General features: G+C 45.3%; 1 protein-coding gene across 1 annotated transcript in view; it reads left to right on the top strand.

The window, feature by feature from the left end:
• Positions 1 to 16417, top strand: part of LOC129865071 (fatty acyl-CoA reductase 1-like) — a 71850-nt gene that overhangs the window by 26213 nt on the left and 29220 nt on the right. The window contains exon 2 of the mRNA XM_055937542.1: positions 1346 to 1614. Coding sequence (XP_055793517.1) covers positions 1387 to 1614 — 228 coding nt within the window. The 5' untranslated portion in view covers positions 1346 to 1386. The remainder of the gene's footprint in view (positions 1 to 1345; positions 1615 to 16417) is intronic.

Raw genomic sequence — 16417 nt, 5'->3', positions numbered from 1 at the left:
ATACGTTTTGTTCTATGAGATCCTCTTCATCAGCTAACGTCACTTTTTGTGAATTCTGAAGCATTTATGTAATAAAAACAATCCCAAAGCACATAAAGTCTTCATAGTTCATAAAGGTCATGTTGACTGACTGATGTTATCTCATAGAACAAAACGTGTGGCTCACTTGGTAGAGCATGCAGTGGCAGGGTTGTAGGTTGGATTCCCGTGGGGGATCAGTATGAAAATGTATGCAGTGACTACTGTAAGTCGCTCTGGATAAGAGCATCTGCTAAAATGACTGAATCTCCTAAACCTATTTCAAGCTCAGACCTTATTTTCGGTGTTTATCCCAAAACCCCATTCTATCCCTTTTCATTTCCTACATAGGAATGGCGGTACGAACTAGAGGTAGAAAATGCTAACTCATTTCAGTTTTTTGGACTACAAGCTGGCGAGCTCTATTGCTGACCTCGATATGTAGCTGGCTCTCTGGATGACTGCCCTGAGAAGGGAGGGGTTAACGATGCTCTTTGTACTGGCATGGAAACTATCTTATAACCAAAGCTGGCTGACACTCTTCTGAATGGGGTAATAATGATGCATTACCTTAACTACAGCTATAGGCTGTGATTGATTGCCTTATGAATATTCATGATCGCTGATAGACATGGCAGCTTTGCTTCTAGCTCCTAAGCAACTTTGCAGTATTTCTTTTTGGTGTTATTACTTACATTATTATCCCAAAATGTTTTTTTTGCATTCAAATTTATATATTTCTTAATTCCATTATTTTACTTTTCGATTTATGTTTTGTTAGATACTACTGCACTGTTTGAGATAGGAACACAAGCATTTCTAGAAAAAGACAGGTGCAAGGGGAAAAACGCTGATAGGCTTGACGAACAAAACAAACTGGCAACAGACAGACAGAGAACACAGGTATAAATACCCTGGGGATAATGGAGAAGATGGGCGACATCTGGAGGGGGTTGGAGACAAGCACAAAGACAGGTAAAAACAGATCAGGGTGTGACAATTTCACTACATCCGCAATAACATGTCTGTGACCTTCTTGTCCTCCCCACTTAACGTGTCATTAACAAAGTGACTCCCAGAACCCAGTGAGTCCCAGCTTTACTTCTCTCTACAGGTCTGTCACCTAATACTCAGCATTAATACATACACAATACATACTGTAGGTTATGTCAAGAGTAATGAGTGTTTGCTCATGTAAAGAGACTCTGAGTCTGAACAGAGTTTAGTGCGGTTCTAATTTTCTCTCAGCCTCAGCTAATTGTCCTCTATCGTTTCTTCTCTCTCTCTCTCATTCTCTCTCCCACCACCCCTCTATCTTTTTCTCTAGGAGTTGCCTTGTGAAGGCGGGAACCGGGACGAGCTACACAGATGGAAAAGACAGAAGAAGAGGCAGGGGCAAACGGCAGCATGGCATCTATCGCTGACTACTACGCAGGAAAGAACGTGCTGATCACTGGCGCCACGGGCTTCATGGGCAAGGTGCTGGTGGAGAAACTGCTGCGTTCCTGTCCAGACGTCCGAACCCTCTACCTCCTGGTTAGGCCCAAGGCTGGACAGTCCATGCAGGAACGGGTCAGCGACATGATGAAGTGCAAGGTGAGGGGCACAACTCAAAGTTTTAGTACACTACTAGGCTGTAGTACACTAGGCTGTAGTACACTAGGCTGTAGTACACTAGGCTGTATAGTGCACTAGGCTGTAGTGCACTAGGCTGTAGTGCACTAGGCTGTAGTGCACTAGGCTGTATAGTACACTAGGCTGTATAGTACACTAGGCTGTATAGTACACTAGGCTGTAGTACACTAGGCTGTATAGTACACTAGGCTGTATAGTACACTAGGCTGTATAGTACACTAGGCTGTAGTACACTAGGCTGTAGTACACTAGGCTGTATAGTACACTAGGCTGTATAGTACACTAGGCTGTATAGTACACTAGGCTGTAGTACACTAGGCTGTAGTACACTAGGCTGTAGTACACTAGGCTGTAGTGCACTAGGCTGTAGTGCACTAGGCTGTAGTGCACTAGGCTGTATAGTACACTAGGCTGTATAGTACACTAGGCTGTAGTACACTAGGCTGTGTAGTACACTAGGCTGTGTAGTACACTAGGCTGTGTAGTACACTAGGCTGTATAGTACACTAGGCTGTAGTACACTAGGCTGTAGTACACTAGGCTGTAGTACACTAGGCTGTATAGTACACTAGGCTGTATAGTACACTAGGCTGTATAGTACACTAGGCTGTAGTACACTAGGCTGTAGTACACTAGGCTGTGTAGTACACTAGGCTGTATAGTACACTAGGCTGTAGTACACTCTACCAGGGGGTGTATCTAGTCTAAAGAAGGTCCTTCTCATGATGTCATCCTATTGATCTGCACTGATCTGAAGTGAAGGCTAACTGTATAATTAATCTGTTTCTTGTTGGCTTTGTGCCACATACAGGTTGATTGGCTTAGGTGTTTTGTATTCTCGCAGCTTTGTGTTTATTGAAACATTGCTTGATGTTGTGAGAGAAATGTCCCAATGAATAATATATAAAATGGTTTTATGTTGTTTTATGGCTGTTGCCAGTGAAGTTCAAGTGGACTAAGCTCATCCAAACCATACGAGCCTACTCACCTACAGAGAGATAAAGGGACGAGAAAGAAAGAGGGAGAGAGGGATGGGATGGGAAAAGACTGTGTTGGCTTAATGAACTCTGATAGATTGAGACTGGGAGAGTATTGACGTATTCACAAATGCATGCTGAAGCATCGGGGCTCTATTTTACTCTCTGCTGCTACTGATGTTGTTATTGCACTCTAACTGAAAACACACACACACACAGATAATTAACTCGGTCAACAATGGAGGCACCAGTTAATGGTGTCTTAATTAACTCTCTATCTACAATGGAGGCACCATTTAATGGTACAGAGAGAGAGAGAGAGATTCTACCTGCTGTGATTTTTGAATTAAAACGCCCAGAATGTGTCTTCACACACCAGAGAAAGGATAACAACTTGGTGTTCATCAAACTCAGTAGTCTGTTTGTGCATTTGACAGCACTAGCCAGCCAAACAAGACAGACAGGAAGGAGAGGATAAAGAAACAGACTGGCTGCCATTTCAAACCAGACCATTCAAAGGAATGTCTTTAACTACGGCTGTATAAAGCATTTCCCTCCAAATGTTATTCATGTCACTGTTGCAGTCTGCATAGTCTCTCATACAGTCGTAACAACAGCGCACACTTGAGATTCTGGGTGCCGAGAATACAGTCTCTGTATTATCCGTCTTAGACAGAGGTTTTTCTTCACAAACGAGATTTCTATAGGAAGAATGCTCTCGGCCCGTTCCAGCCGCCCTTCATGCCGTATGGCCTTATGGATATTGAATGTCACTCAGAACACTTGTTGCTAGGTAACTGCCAAATCGAGCATCTCTGTGGGCTTCGTTAAAAGCATGTTATCAGGCAAAGGTGCTGTGACCTGGAAAAGGACATCCAGATAGACATCTGATTGATTTGACTCTCTCCTGATATGCCTTGACCATTAAAGAATAGGCCTATAAATTAGCTGTTGTCTGGTTAGTTGAGTTCTGTGAATTGCAGGGCATTGGATGTAATGTAAAGTGTGATAGATATGCATAAGGGGTAAGGGTGCCTTAGTTGAGGCTTTTTTGCACGCCTTCTCCCACTAATAGGCTGCTATTCTCTTATATTCTAGACATAGAATAAGCTTATTTTGAGCTGAAACGCATAGAATAATCTTATTTAGAGCTGAAACACATAGAATAATCTTATTTAGAGCTGAAACACATAGAATAAGCTTATTTAGAGCTGAAACACATAGAATAAGCTTATTTAGAGCTGAAACACATAGAATAAGCTTATTTAGAGCTGAAACACATAGAATAATCTTATTTAGAGCTGAAACACATAGAATAATCTTATTTTGAGCTGAAACGCATAGAATAATCTTATTTAGAGCTGAAACACATAGAATAATCTTATTTAGAGCTGAAACACATAGAATAAGCTTATTTAGAGCTGAAACACATAGAATAAGCTTATTTAGAGCTGAAACACATAGAATAAGCTTATTTAGAGCTGAAACAGAGCTTTAGCCCAGCGTGTTCTAGAGTCAGGGTGCAGACCTGTGTGGGAGAGGTGGGGGATGCTGGAATGCTAGAGGGGCAAGAAGGGGAATCTGCTGGAATTCTGCTGACTGGGCTTGGGTCTGAGTGGGTGATGACCTGGCCAATATGTTCTGTATTGAGAATTGGTCAGTGGAAGAGGAGTGGTTTTTAATTTGGTGGGATGTGGTTGGTGGAACCTAGATGGCTCCATGTAATCTGTGAAGGGATGCTGTATGTGTGTGTGTGTGTGTGTGTGTGTGTGTGTGTGTGTGTGTGTGTGTGTGTGTGTGTGTGTGTGTGTGTGTGTGTGTGTGTGTGTGTGTGTGTGTGTGTGTGTGTGTGTGTGTGTGTGTGTGTGTGTGTGTGTGTGTGTGTGTGTGTGTGTGTGTGTGTGTGTGTGTGTGTGTGTGTGTGTGTGGTGTGTGTGTGTTCGTGTACCTTATTAGTTGCTGACTCCAGCAGTCATCTGGATCTCACCAAGGGAGGGCCAGAACAGAACAGCTGCCCTGGTGTACTGCATCCCAGAACTGTCACCCACTGCCCCCCTTCTGTTCTCCTGTTTAACACCATACCTCAGATATTACCACACCTCTCTTATCAAACAGTCTAGTGGATGTGGAAATGTAACTTGTTGGCTTTCCATATTTGTTCAAACTTGTACTCAGTTATCAGAGGGGAGGAGGAGGGCATGGAGGGCGTTGAACCAGGCCTCTACTGAACAACTGTTGTGTTGTTCTTGTTTTGGTAAAGAACAGTCATCTCTCTCTTTGTCCTCGTCTTGCTCTGAATGAAGGGTCCATTGTGTGACTGACGGAGCAGCAGGGAAGCAAGGGCGTGGTGATATACTGTGTCTTCTGCCCTTGAGCAAGGCAGTTAAGCCACACAAGAACTGTTCTCCGGGCGTTGATGACGTGGATTAAAGCAGCCTCCCGTACCTCTCTGAAATCTAGAGGGATTGGGTTAAATGCGGAAGACACGTCTCTCTCTCTCTCTCTCTCTCTCTCTCTTTCTCTTTCTCTCTCTTTTTCTCTCTCTCTCTCTCTCTCTCTCTCTCTCTCTTTCTCTCTCTCTCTCTCTCTCTCTCTTTCTCTTTCTCTTTCTCTCTCTCTTTCTCTCTCTCTCTCTCTCTCTCTTTCTCTCTCTCTCTCTCACTCTCTCTCTCTCCACACCTAACCACATGGATGTATATTTCTTAGAAAAAGCCTGTGGTTGTAGTATAGGCTATGTGCTTTCCTGTTTTAATCTCATCCCACAGTGCCAGTCAGGTCTGTCTGTTGGGACACGCCTGGAGCAATGTTCCGTCTATTTGTTTTTGGCACTGACCAAATTTCAGTTCTGCTGAGAGCATGAAAATTCTGTGCAATTTACAGCACGTGTTTACTGTGAACACTGAGGCTGTACCTACTTTATGTTAGTTATAATAGTGGCCAAGTAGGCTACTGTGGCTATTTGATCATAATATAGGCCTACCAGTGTGGCCTACCATCAAAAACAATGGAGAAAAAGCATCCCATAACTTTTTAACATGGAAATAGCTGTTCTATCATTCACCCTACAGTAGCAGCCAATGTGTGGTGTTCAGTGTAGATCTACATTCCATTCAACTTTTGATAAAAACGTGCAGGGGTTGATATTAAACTGGTCTCCCGAGTGGCGCAGTGGTCTAAGGCACTGCAACTCGGTACAAGAGGTGTCACTGCAGTACCTGGTTTGAATCCAGGCTGCATCATATCCGGCTGTATTGGGAGTCCAATAGGGTGGGGCACAGTTGGCCCAGTGTTGTCCGAGGTAGGCCATCATTGTAAATAAGAATTTGTTCTTAACTGACTTGCCTAGTTAAATATATATATATTTTTTTTAACTGTTTATCAACTTGTCCTTCAGACAAGGAGGTGACTGAAAATGTTGGTGTGTTTGATGCAAGAAACCATTTGACAAAATAAAATGCATTATTTTCCCCATACCATTATTACAGAGAATCAGCCAAATTATGCTACCCTCTGCCTATTGGCTACTTAGCTTATTCAAGCCGGTCTCAAAATACAACGTTGATGTTGCAGTGACCGTCACGAGTCATGAAGGTAGTCAAATTCCACGTGACTGTTTAGTCATGGTAATTAGGCTTCTCCAAGCTCTGATGCTGCTGATGGTCATTAGTTACCAAACTTGCTAACGCCTGGTACTAGGCACTCTATTGTCCCTCAAATCCCTCTGACATCAATGCAAATGTAATTACAAAACCAATCAAACACTTCATAAGAGCCATTGAGCTTATGTAGTGCAACGTTTATATAGGCTATGCAATTGCATGAGAAAACCGAGTGATGGCCTCTATTAAAAAGAGGAGGAACCCATCAGCTTTTTATAGGCTAGGCCTACTTTATTATTTCTCAACATTCCTAATATTAAGCAAATATGAAGCACATTGCTTATCTTTACAGGAGTATAGCCTACCTGGCTGGCATGAAAATTAACCACAGGAAAAGCGTCCTCCATTCGCTATTTAAGTGCAGAGATGACATGTATTTTTCCCCTACCACTGTTTGCATGATAATGGTCCATTCTAAATCAAAACAAATTTCACACATATATTATTTAGTGTACAGTTGAAGTCGGAAGTTTACATACACCTTAGCCAAATACATTTAAACTCAGTTTTTCACAATTCCTGACATTTAATCCTAGTAAAGATTCCCTGTCTTAAGTCAGTTAGGATCACCACTTTATTTTAAGAATGTGAAATGTCAGAATAATAGTAGAGAGAATGATTTATTTCAAATTGTATTTCTTTCATCACATTCCCAGTGGGTCAGAAGATTACATACACTCAATTAGTATTTGGTAGCATTGCCTTTAAATTGTTTAACTTGGGTCAAACATTTTGGGTAGCCTTCCACACGCTTCCCACAATAGGTTGGGTGAATTTTGGCCCATTCCTCCTGACAGAGCTGGTGTAACTGAGTCAGGTTTGTAGGCCTCCTTGCTCGCACATGCTTTTTCAGTTCTGCCCACAAATGTTCTATAGGGTTGAGGTCAGGGCTTTGTGATGGCCACTCCAATACCTTGACTTTGTTGTCCTTAAGCCATTTTGCCACAACTTTGGAAGTATGCTTGGGGTCATTGTCCATTTGGAAGACTCATTTGTGACCAAGCCTTAATTTCCTGACTGATGTCTTGAGATGTTGCTTCAATATATCCACATAATTTTCCATCCTCATGATGCCATCTATTTTGTGAAGTGCACCAGTCCCTCCTGCAGCAAAGCACCCCCACAACATGATGCTGCCACCCCCGTGCTTCACGGTTGGGATGGTGTTCTTCGGCTTGCAAGCATCCCCCTTTTTCCTCCAAACACAATGATGGCCATTATGGCCAAACAGTTCTATTTTTGTTTCATCAGACCAGAGGACATTTCTCCAAAAAGTATGATCTTTGTCCCAATGTGCAGTTGCAAACCGTAGTCTGGCTTTTTTATGGCGGTTTTGGAGCAGTGGCTTCTTCCTTGCTGAGCGTCCTTTCAAGTTATGTTGATATAGGACTCGTTTTACTGTGGATATAGATACTTTTGTACCTGTTTCCTCCAGCCTCTTCACAAGGTCTTTTGCGGTTGTTCTGGGATTGATTTGCACTTTGTGCACCAAAGTACGTTCATCTCTAGGAGACAGAACGCGTCTCCTTCCTGAGCGGTATGATGGCTGCGTGGTCCCATGGTGTTTATACTTGCGTACTATTGTTTGTACAGATGAGCGTGGTACCTTCAGGCGTTTGGAAATTGCTCCCAAGGATGAACTAGACTTGTGGAGGTCTACAATGTTTTTTCTGAGGTCTTGGCTGATTTCTTTTGATTTGAACATGATGTCAAGCAAAGAGGCACTGAATTTGAAGGTAGGCCTTGAAATACATCCACAGGTACACCTCCAATTGACTCGAATGATGTCAATTAGCCTATCAGAAGCTTCTAAAGCCATGACATAATTTTCTGGAATTTTCCAAGCTGTTTAAAGGCACAGTCAACTTAGTGTATGTAAACTTCTGACCCACTGAAATTGTGATACAGTGAATTATAAGTGAAATAATCTGTCTGTAAAGAATTGTTGTAAAAACTACTTGTGTCATGCACAAAGTAGATGTCCTAACCAACTTACCAAAACTATAGTTTGTTAACAAGAAATTTGTGGAGCTGTTGAAAAACAAGTTTTAATGACTCCAACAGCGCGTGAGTTTCAAGTTTGGGGAAGATCATTTTCACCATAAAAATGCACCTTTATAATAAAAGCATTACCTGCATATCATATTTGTGGTCACTTTTGATAATGCTGTTTTCCCATTAGCGCTTATAGCCTACTGTCGTGTGCGTATTGCTGTGCTTATAATGTGAAGAAATAGCCTCATTTTAAGCTAAACGTTCTGATCTGTTGCGTCAAAAAGTTTTTTTGATGCTAGTGGTTGTATCGCATCTATGGCATCTGTCCCAGTCTATGTTTGGAATATTTATTTCTCGCACAGAATAGAATAGGTCAACTTTTGTACTATGGGGGATAGTATTGACATAGTCTAGTGCTTTTGCTGTTCGTTAGGTCTACTCATCTTGTTGGCTGCCGAAAAGTAAATGTGGACAGTTCTTCCAAATCTTCAATATGCGCCTCGTTATTGGATAAGAGGCGCGCTGTTGCGTCCCGATGTTTCTGTCTATAGGTATAAAGTACCTATTTCTTTGTTAACCGCTCAAAATCGTTTGGAGAAAATATCCTTTGTATTTTATTCAGCTTTGTTCAATTGTATTCTTCATACTATAAAATAATGCCACGAAATTCTAAGCAAATCTTGTCTGGTAAATGAACTAGTGTAGCCCACAGCCATATGGCATAGCCACATCAGTATCTAACATAAGGACAACTCCGAGCATGCTATTCTGTTCTTCTGAAATAGACTACATTTTCTTCATATCATGTTTCTTTAGACCTGTCTAAAACAAATAATGGATTTATTGTGAATGTGTAGGCTATGTTACATTTATTAGACTTTTTCAAATGTAGATGTTCCAAAGGTTTGCATCCGTGTCTTGTAGGCTGTGTGTGGAAGCCAGGAAATGCTAAATGAGTTTATGTTCATGAACGTTCAATTACCGTGAGACCAACAGTTATTTGCTTGACAATCACTGGCTGACAAATTTTCGTGGACGCCACAGCGCTACTTGAGAATCGACCAGTCGATTGTGATTGTTGAGTGCTTCTCTCTGTCCGCTATATTTTTTCTGCGGCGGAAGTTCCGGGGAGCTGCGTGGTCGTGAACGCATTGGCCTGGAGTTTAGTCTCTACTCAGGGAGGGAGGGCAGGGCCAGATCAGAATGACAGCCAGGACAGACTATCTAGCCAGTCATCTAAAAGTTACTGTACTACCACATCCATACCCCATAAGGACCCCGAGTTTTCCTGGTCAGGTTCTGTGGTCAGGAAAAACTAGAGTGGAGGAAAGCTGGCCAATGATGACTTAATAATCCACTGGCTCCTTTAAGGTGCACCGGCCATTTACACATTTGAATCATTTCTATGATATGATGAAAAACTGAGTTGTAAAATTGAAGCAAGGCATGTTGACCAGGCAATGTAAAATCCACAAAGCTTACAAGCTTGGAACTCAGCCTATATTAAGATTTCCATATTAGGCACCTATTCCACCTAGATATTTAACACACTTTTACAGAAACCTACGATGACAATTAGTATTTCAGGGCACTCTATAACTGAAATAGCCTCAAGCGTTCATGCCTCACTGAATTCAATGTCAGTAATTGCATCCCCAGCTGACTCTCTATATGCGGTAGCAATTGAGCTTGGGGACGAGGTTACATGTTGTCCAGTGGAAACAAAACCTCCGTTTAGATTAAGGCTACAACCACGTACGTCCATAATGTATTTAGAAATGTCTGCTTTTGTGGATCCCTTTGTTTCAGTGCTCTGTGCTAAACCAGTTGTGACAGTGGCTGGTACTTTAATCTTCTCTGGTATTGCATCCTTGAATTATTGGAGCCCCTGGGATGGATGGGCCGGCTGGTGTGGACCAAGTACCTCTGGGGAGCATCCAGGGTAACACTTATTGACTGGCTGTGTTTACAAGGCTAGTCTACACACTGCAGTGGTACCTGCTCTAGTATGAGTGTTTCAAGCGTCACCCACAGTGAAGGAGGGAAGGCCCTCTCAACTCCCCAGCTCATTAAGGGTACTGTGGAGAAATGTGTTTGTGTGTGTGCGCACATGCGTGTGCGTGTGCTCGTGGATATGCATGGGTCCCCCACGAACACATTGCATTATCGATTTCCTCTTTTTTGCAACTAGTATTCAGGCCTGATTGCTTTCTTCCCTAACAGGGAGCTTGGTGTTTCCACTTGTTCCTGCCCTACTTATAGCCTTGTAACTGTCTCCCGGCATTGATAAATGCCAGCTCTCACTGTGGGTAATCACCTTTAACACAGGCAGGGCATAACTGTTGGTGGGTTATGGCTGTAAAACGGGTCTATGGCTAGCACTGCTGCTCCCATCTGGCCTGGTGTTATTGAACCAGGTCCAATGACTGCACCCTATAGTATGATGTGTTGTTTACTGCGTGGAATTACATTTCAATACATAAAGGTATATTGCAAGGCCCTGTAGAGCTCTGTTTAAATGGTGGATCTAACAGTTCAGAGAGCACTCACCCACACAGGGCTATACCGTTACACACAGGTCCCGCCCAGAGACCCGCCCAGAGACAGGGAGTTTGACAGAGAGAGGCCTAGGCTGCCAACTTGGCACGGTGCCAGTCATTTCATGCCGCTCCTCATCTGAGGCTGGTTGACATGTGGCACGAGGGGCAGAGAGGCAACGAGGCTGGCAGTAGGCACTCCACACACCCTCGACTCCCATGAGAGAGAGAATGTTTTGCGTATAATTAGGCCACAAATGAACTTGGTTTGTGAAACAAATTAGCACATTGCACAGTGCCGGGAGAGCCATCAGGGTAGGGCAGACATGCATTTAGCACATGCTCAGTGGTGGCTCTTATCCTGATGGGGACCACAGCAACCCACACTGGTGTCCCCATAGGGATAAAGAGTCTGCCAAGCGCCTTGCCCTTTCCACATCTAGATAGTTGTTTGCGTATTAGACAAGGCATTTAGCTGATCCAGTGTGATGGTCTTTCTGCATGATTGATGACCTTCTCTTTTTGTGTGACCGCATGTTGAGGTCAAAAGGTAGCGATGCTAGAACGGTGCCTTGGTGCACACCAAATCACAACGTCTCCAACTCTAACAGATGCCCTACATGAATGACCTGGAGGAGGCAGTAGACAGAGCCCTGAGTACATCTCTTCAGACCTGCACAGCCATTGGTCACCTACTGCTCTCCAGTCTTGGACTTGTGGTTGATGGATGGAGCTTAAACAGCGAGAGGAAAAGAGAGGGAGTGTCGCTGTGAAATGTGAAAGTATGGTATGCTTGGGGGTCAGAGTTGACTTGTTCATGTGTAATGACTTAGCCCTTGTGTGTGTGTGTGTGTGCAGGTGTGTGTGTGTGCAGGTGTGTGTGCAGGTGTGTGTGTGCAGGTGTGTGTGTGTGCGTGTGCAGGTGTGTGTGTGTGCGTGTGCATGTTTGTGTGTGCGCGGGTGTGTGTGTGTGTTTGCATGCTATTGATCTGCCTGGGATGAGAAAGCTCCATTTTCATTTCCTATAAAGGAGTCAGAGGTTCTGAGAAGCTCCAGGTTTTGATGTCAGGATAGATAAGAGCCTGTTCTCTATAACACAGAGGATATCGTGTTCATCAAGATTACCCAGCCTCCCTGTGTTCCTCCCTTTGATAAACTGTGAATGGAAACTGATTGAAACACACATCGTCACCAGGCTGAATCAAACCACCATAAGGTTTCCTTTAAGGAATAAGTGACTCATGTGAAGGAGGAGGTTTGGATGCCTGTAGAATGCTGATTCTCTTACATGGAAACATTCCATTTGTATGGAAGCACCTCTGGTATTTTTTGTTGAAGCGTGTGTTTTCCTTGCCATGATGCGGTGTGTGTCTCTGTGCCCGTTGGAGCGTGGGGGTGCTGTCAGCTTGGTTTCCTCTGTAATCGATGGATTGGCGACAGTAGCGCTCCGACCCGAGTTCCGGGATGTGGAGAGGGCTGTGGTCCCTCTGAGGAGCGTTACTTGTGGCCCCCGGAGGCCGAACACCCCTCTGGACCAGGGCCGGGGGCCACAAGTAACGCTCCTCAGAGGGACCACAGCCCTCTCCACATCCCTCTGTCACCTTCCCTAACCTCTAGGGGTTACAACGATACGACCACGGAGGAGAAGATGCAGTTAGCCTGAGCAGTAAGTTTGCTTGATCAGTAAAGCATGGTGTTAGGCCTGTCCCTGTCGGTAGTCTCCAGCGATCACATGGATTCCTATCTCTCATTAGAAAGTAGTCCTTAGAGGGCCTCCCGGGTGGCGCAGTGGTCTAGGGCACTGCAGCGCTAGCTGCGCCACCAGAGACTCTGGGTTCGCGCCCAGGCTCTGTCGCAGCCGGCCGCGACCCGGAGGTCCGTGGGGCGACGCACAATTGGCCTAGCGACGTCTGGGTTAGGGAGGGTTTGGTCGGTAGGGATATCCTTGTCTCATCGCGCACCAGCGACTCCTGTGGCGGGCCGGGCGCAGTGCGCGCTAACCAGGGGGGCCAGGTGCACGGTGTTTCCTCCGACACATTGGTGCGGCTGGCTTCCGGGTTGGAGGCGCGCTGTGTTAAGAAGCAGTGCGGCTTGGTTTGGTTGTGTTTCGGATCGGAGGACGCATGGCTTTCGACCTTCATCTCTCCCGAGCCCGTACGGGAGTTGTAGCGATGAGACAAGACAGTAACTACTAACAATTGGATACCACAAAAATTGGGGAGAAAAGGGGGTAAAAAATTTAAAAATAAAGTAGTCCTTAGTTCCATTTGGTTTGTTCTAGAGGGATAATGGAATTTTCCATGGCTCGCCATGAGGTCACTGTCTCAGAAGTGGAATGACATGCCATCGGTATGCCGACTGCCGAGCGCAAATTCTAATATTGATGTCTGTCACCGTAAAGTAATCTGTACTGTCCTGTTGGTATTGATCCTCTTGTATTGAGTTAGGCACAGCGTCAGATAGCCTCCAGCTGGGACTAGATGATCAGCAATGCTCTGTCCTCCGCCTCTGTTTGCTTTTATGAATTATGCCCTGGTCTGCACCGCTGAAGAATCCTCCGGGTCTTTGAGGAGCAGTGGTATGTACTGGAACTGGATGACGTCCAAGAGAGCTGGCACTCTCTCCCAGAGGACTCGTTCCTGGCAGTCCACTCCAATGTTTCCTCCCAAGAGCCAACCACAGAGAATATAAAGACTAAACAGAGATAATAAACTGAGACAGACACATAGAAATGGCTTAAAGTCATGATACATCTTTAAACAACTACATTCCCTATATTATAGTGCTCTACCTTTGTACTGTAGACTTATCGGGACTTCTAGCTACTGTAGATTTCCAGCTTTGTGATCAGCTGAGAGGGGGCCAACCACAACGCAGACCCAATTACCCAGCATCCATCCACCCAGCCTGGCTGAAAAACTAACAGCTGTTCGACCAGGGGCGGGAGAAGAGGCCAGGGATATCTTTGGTGTGTACTGTGTTTAATCTGAGCACTTACCAGCCGGCTAACTGCAGAGACAGCCTCCTTGGCCTACGTGTGTGTGTGTGTGTGTGTGTGTGTGTGTGTGTGTGTGTGTGTGTGTGTGTGTGTGTGTGTGTGTGTGTGTGTGTGTGTGTGTGTGTGTGTGTGTGTGTGTGTGTGTGTGTGTGTGTGTGTGTGTGTGTGTGTGTGTGTGTGTGTGTGTGCGTGTGTGTGCGCACGGGTGGGTGGCTGTGCGTACTTACATGTGTCTATGTTCATTTGTGTGTCTTACCCCGTGTGCATTTATGTGCCAATCCTGAGCTGTACATGTGATTGCTTCAGCCACCGGGGACCCTGTATATGAAGCAGGACAGGTGCCCAGTCTGAATCAATCCAGAGCTGCAGCCAGTCTTCTATGTCATGATTCTATTTCACGCCTGTGAAGTTGTGGCTCACCCGGCATAGAGACACCCAGTCAGCTCCACTCCCCATCACATCCAACCACAGCCCACCATGCAGGAGCAATACAATCGCAATATGCTGCTGTATACAAGCCTCCCTAGGGACAACAGCACACACAAAACACTCTACATCCTTCCTTTCTGTCATTCACATTGTAACTTTTATTCCCTTCCCTCTCTTGATCTCGCTCTAGCTACTTTCTCTTTCCCTGCCATATCTTTGCTCCAGGGGACAGCTGTCTCTCTCTCTCTCTTTCTCTTTGCCTGACATCTCTAAAGGGGCTGTGAATGAGTGGCTATATTTACAGGATGGTCAGTGAAGCTGTTTTAACATGGCAGCTTGGGTTGCTAGCTGAAAGGAAGAGGCCATTAGTGTTGGGATTCTGTTGTTGGATTCGGGGTAAACTTTGAACATTGAGATATTAAAGACATGAAAGATCAGACTCATACTATATAAAGGAGTGAGAAGTGAATGGTTCTCTGTAGTAAGACAACTAATTTGGAATGTGCTGAGTGCAGGAAAACGATTGCATGTGACAGTACTGATAAGGGGAGAAACCGTTGAAGGCTCATATCACTTAGTTCCCTGCTTAGCAAGAATGATGCAATGTTTAGAGATAAGGAGGAGACTCCACCCAAAGTGGCATATGAATACCACCAGGGGGAAGGTCATGTCGGTGTCTGAATACAGCTGTAATGACCCTTTGGGAAGAATTCAACTTGGTTAAGCTTCTCTAGTGTCTGAGTTATTTACTCTGAAAATTAGAAATTAACACTGTGAAAGTCCACAAACGCCACTGTTGAAGTGGGAGGAGAGTCTGAGATTTACGACCCCAAGGCCAAGCGGGAGGAGAGTCTGAGATTTACGACCCCAAGGCCAAGCGGGAGGAGAGTCTGAGATTTACGACCCCAAGGCCAAGCGGGAGGAGAGTCTGAGATTTACGACTCCAAGGCCAAGCGGGAGCAGAGTCTGGAGATTTACGACCCCAAGGCCAAGCGGGAGCAGAGTCTGAGATTTACGACCCCAAGGCCAAGCGGGAGGAGAGTCTGAGATTTACGACCCCAAGGTCAAGCGAGAGGAGAGTCTGAGATATACGACCCCCTAGGCATTTCTTCACATATAGACTCATCTGGAACAGGTTGGCATGTTCAGAGAGTACTCACCGACACAGGGTTATACCATTACACACAGGTTCCACCCAGAGACCCGCCCAGAGACAGGGAGTTTGACAGAGAGAGGCCTAGGCTGCCAGCTTTGCACGGTGCCAGTCATTTTATGCCGCTCCTCATCTGGGGTTGGTTGGCATGTGGCACGAGGGGCAGAGAGGCAGCGAGGTTGGCAGCCCTACATAGTCAGTCAGTATAACAGATATCTAATAGATAACCCCTGTTGAATGGATGCTGTGTTCTAGCCCAGTCATCCCAGCAGTAACACATCCCTCTTGGCTCTGTGTCTGAGGCTACAGAGAGATTAGCTCCTCTGTCTCAGCCCTGACGGCCATGCTGCACTGTTACTGTGGGAAGATGCGGGCACACATCCACACTCTGTTTCTCTCACACACATTGAAACTCATGCACACACACAGACACACAGAGAGTGAGAGTGAGAGTGAGAGTGAGAGTGAGAGTGAGAGTGAGAATGAGAGTGAGACAGAGACAGAGACAGAGACAGAGACAGAGACGCTTTGTGCCAGAGGGGAGATCAGTGGTAGGCTGGCACTGGGAGACTGCCTCAGTCTCTCACAAAAGAACACCCATGTCCCACAATGCCCTTCTCTCCTCATCTCTGAACAAAGGCCATGCACAGGCCCACAATCTCTGACCTCACTTACCCCTCTGACCTTAATGCACTCACTCATTCTTCCCCCTCCCCTTTCTTCCTCTCTCTCCCTCTCTCTTCCTCTCCCTCCCTCTCGCTGCCTCTCTCTTCCTCTCTCTTCCTCTCTCTCCTTCTCTCTTCCTCTCTCTCCCTCTCCCTTCCTCTCCCTCCCTCTCGCTGCCTCTCTCTTCCTCTTTCTTCCTCTCTCTCCTTCTCTCTTCCTCTCCCTCCCTCTCGCTGCCTCTCTCTTCCTCTCTCTCCTTCTCTCTTCCTCTCTCTCCTTCTCTCTTCCTCTCTCTCCCTCTCCCTTCCTCTCCCTCCCTCTCTCTTCCTCTCTCCCTCCCTCTCTCTTCC

The sequence above is a fragment of the Salvelinus fontinalis genome, chromosome 11 (genome assembly GCF_029448725.1).
Source record: "Salvelinus fontinalis isolate EN_2023a chromosome 11, ASM2944872v1, whole genome shotgun sequence".
In the NCBI taxonomy this organism is placed as follows: Eukaryota; Metazoa; Chordata; class Actinopteri; order Salmoniformes; family Salmonidae; genus Salvelinus; species Salvelinus fontinalis.
The sequence above is the reverse complement of the archived record's forward strand: the minus strand, read 5'-3'. Positions and strand labels throughout refer to the sequence as shown.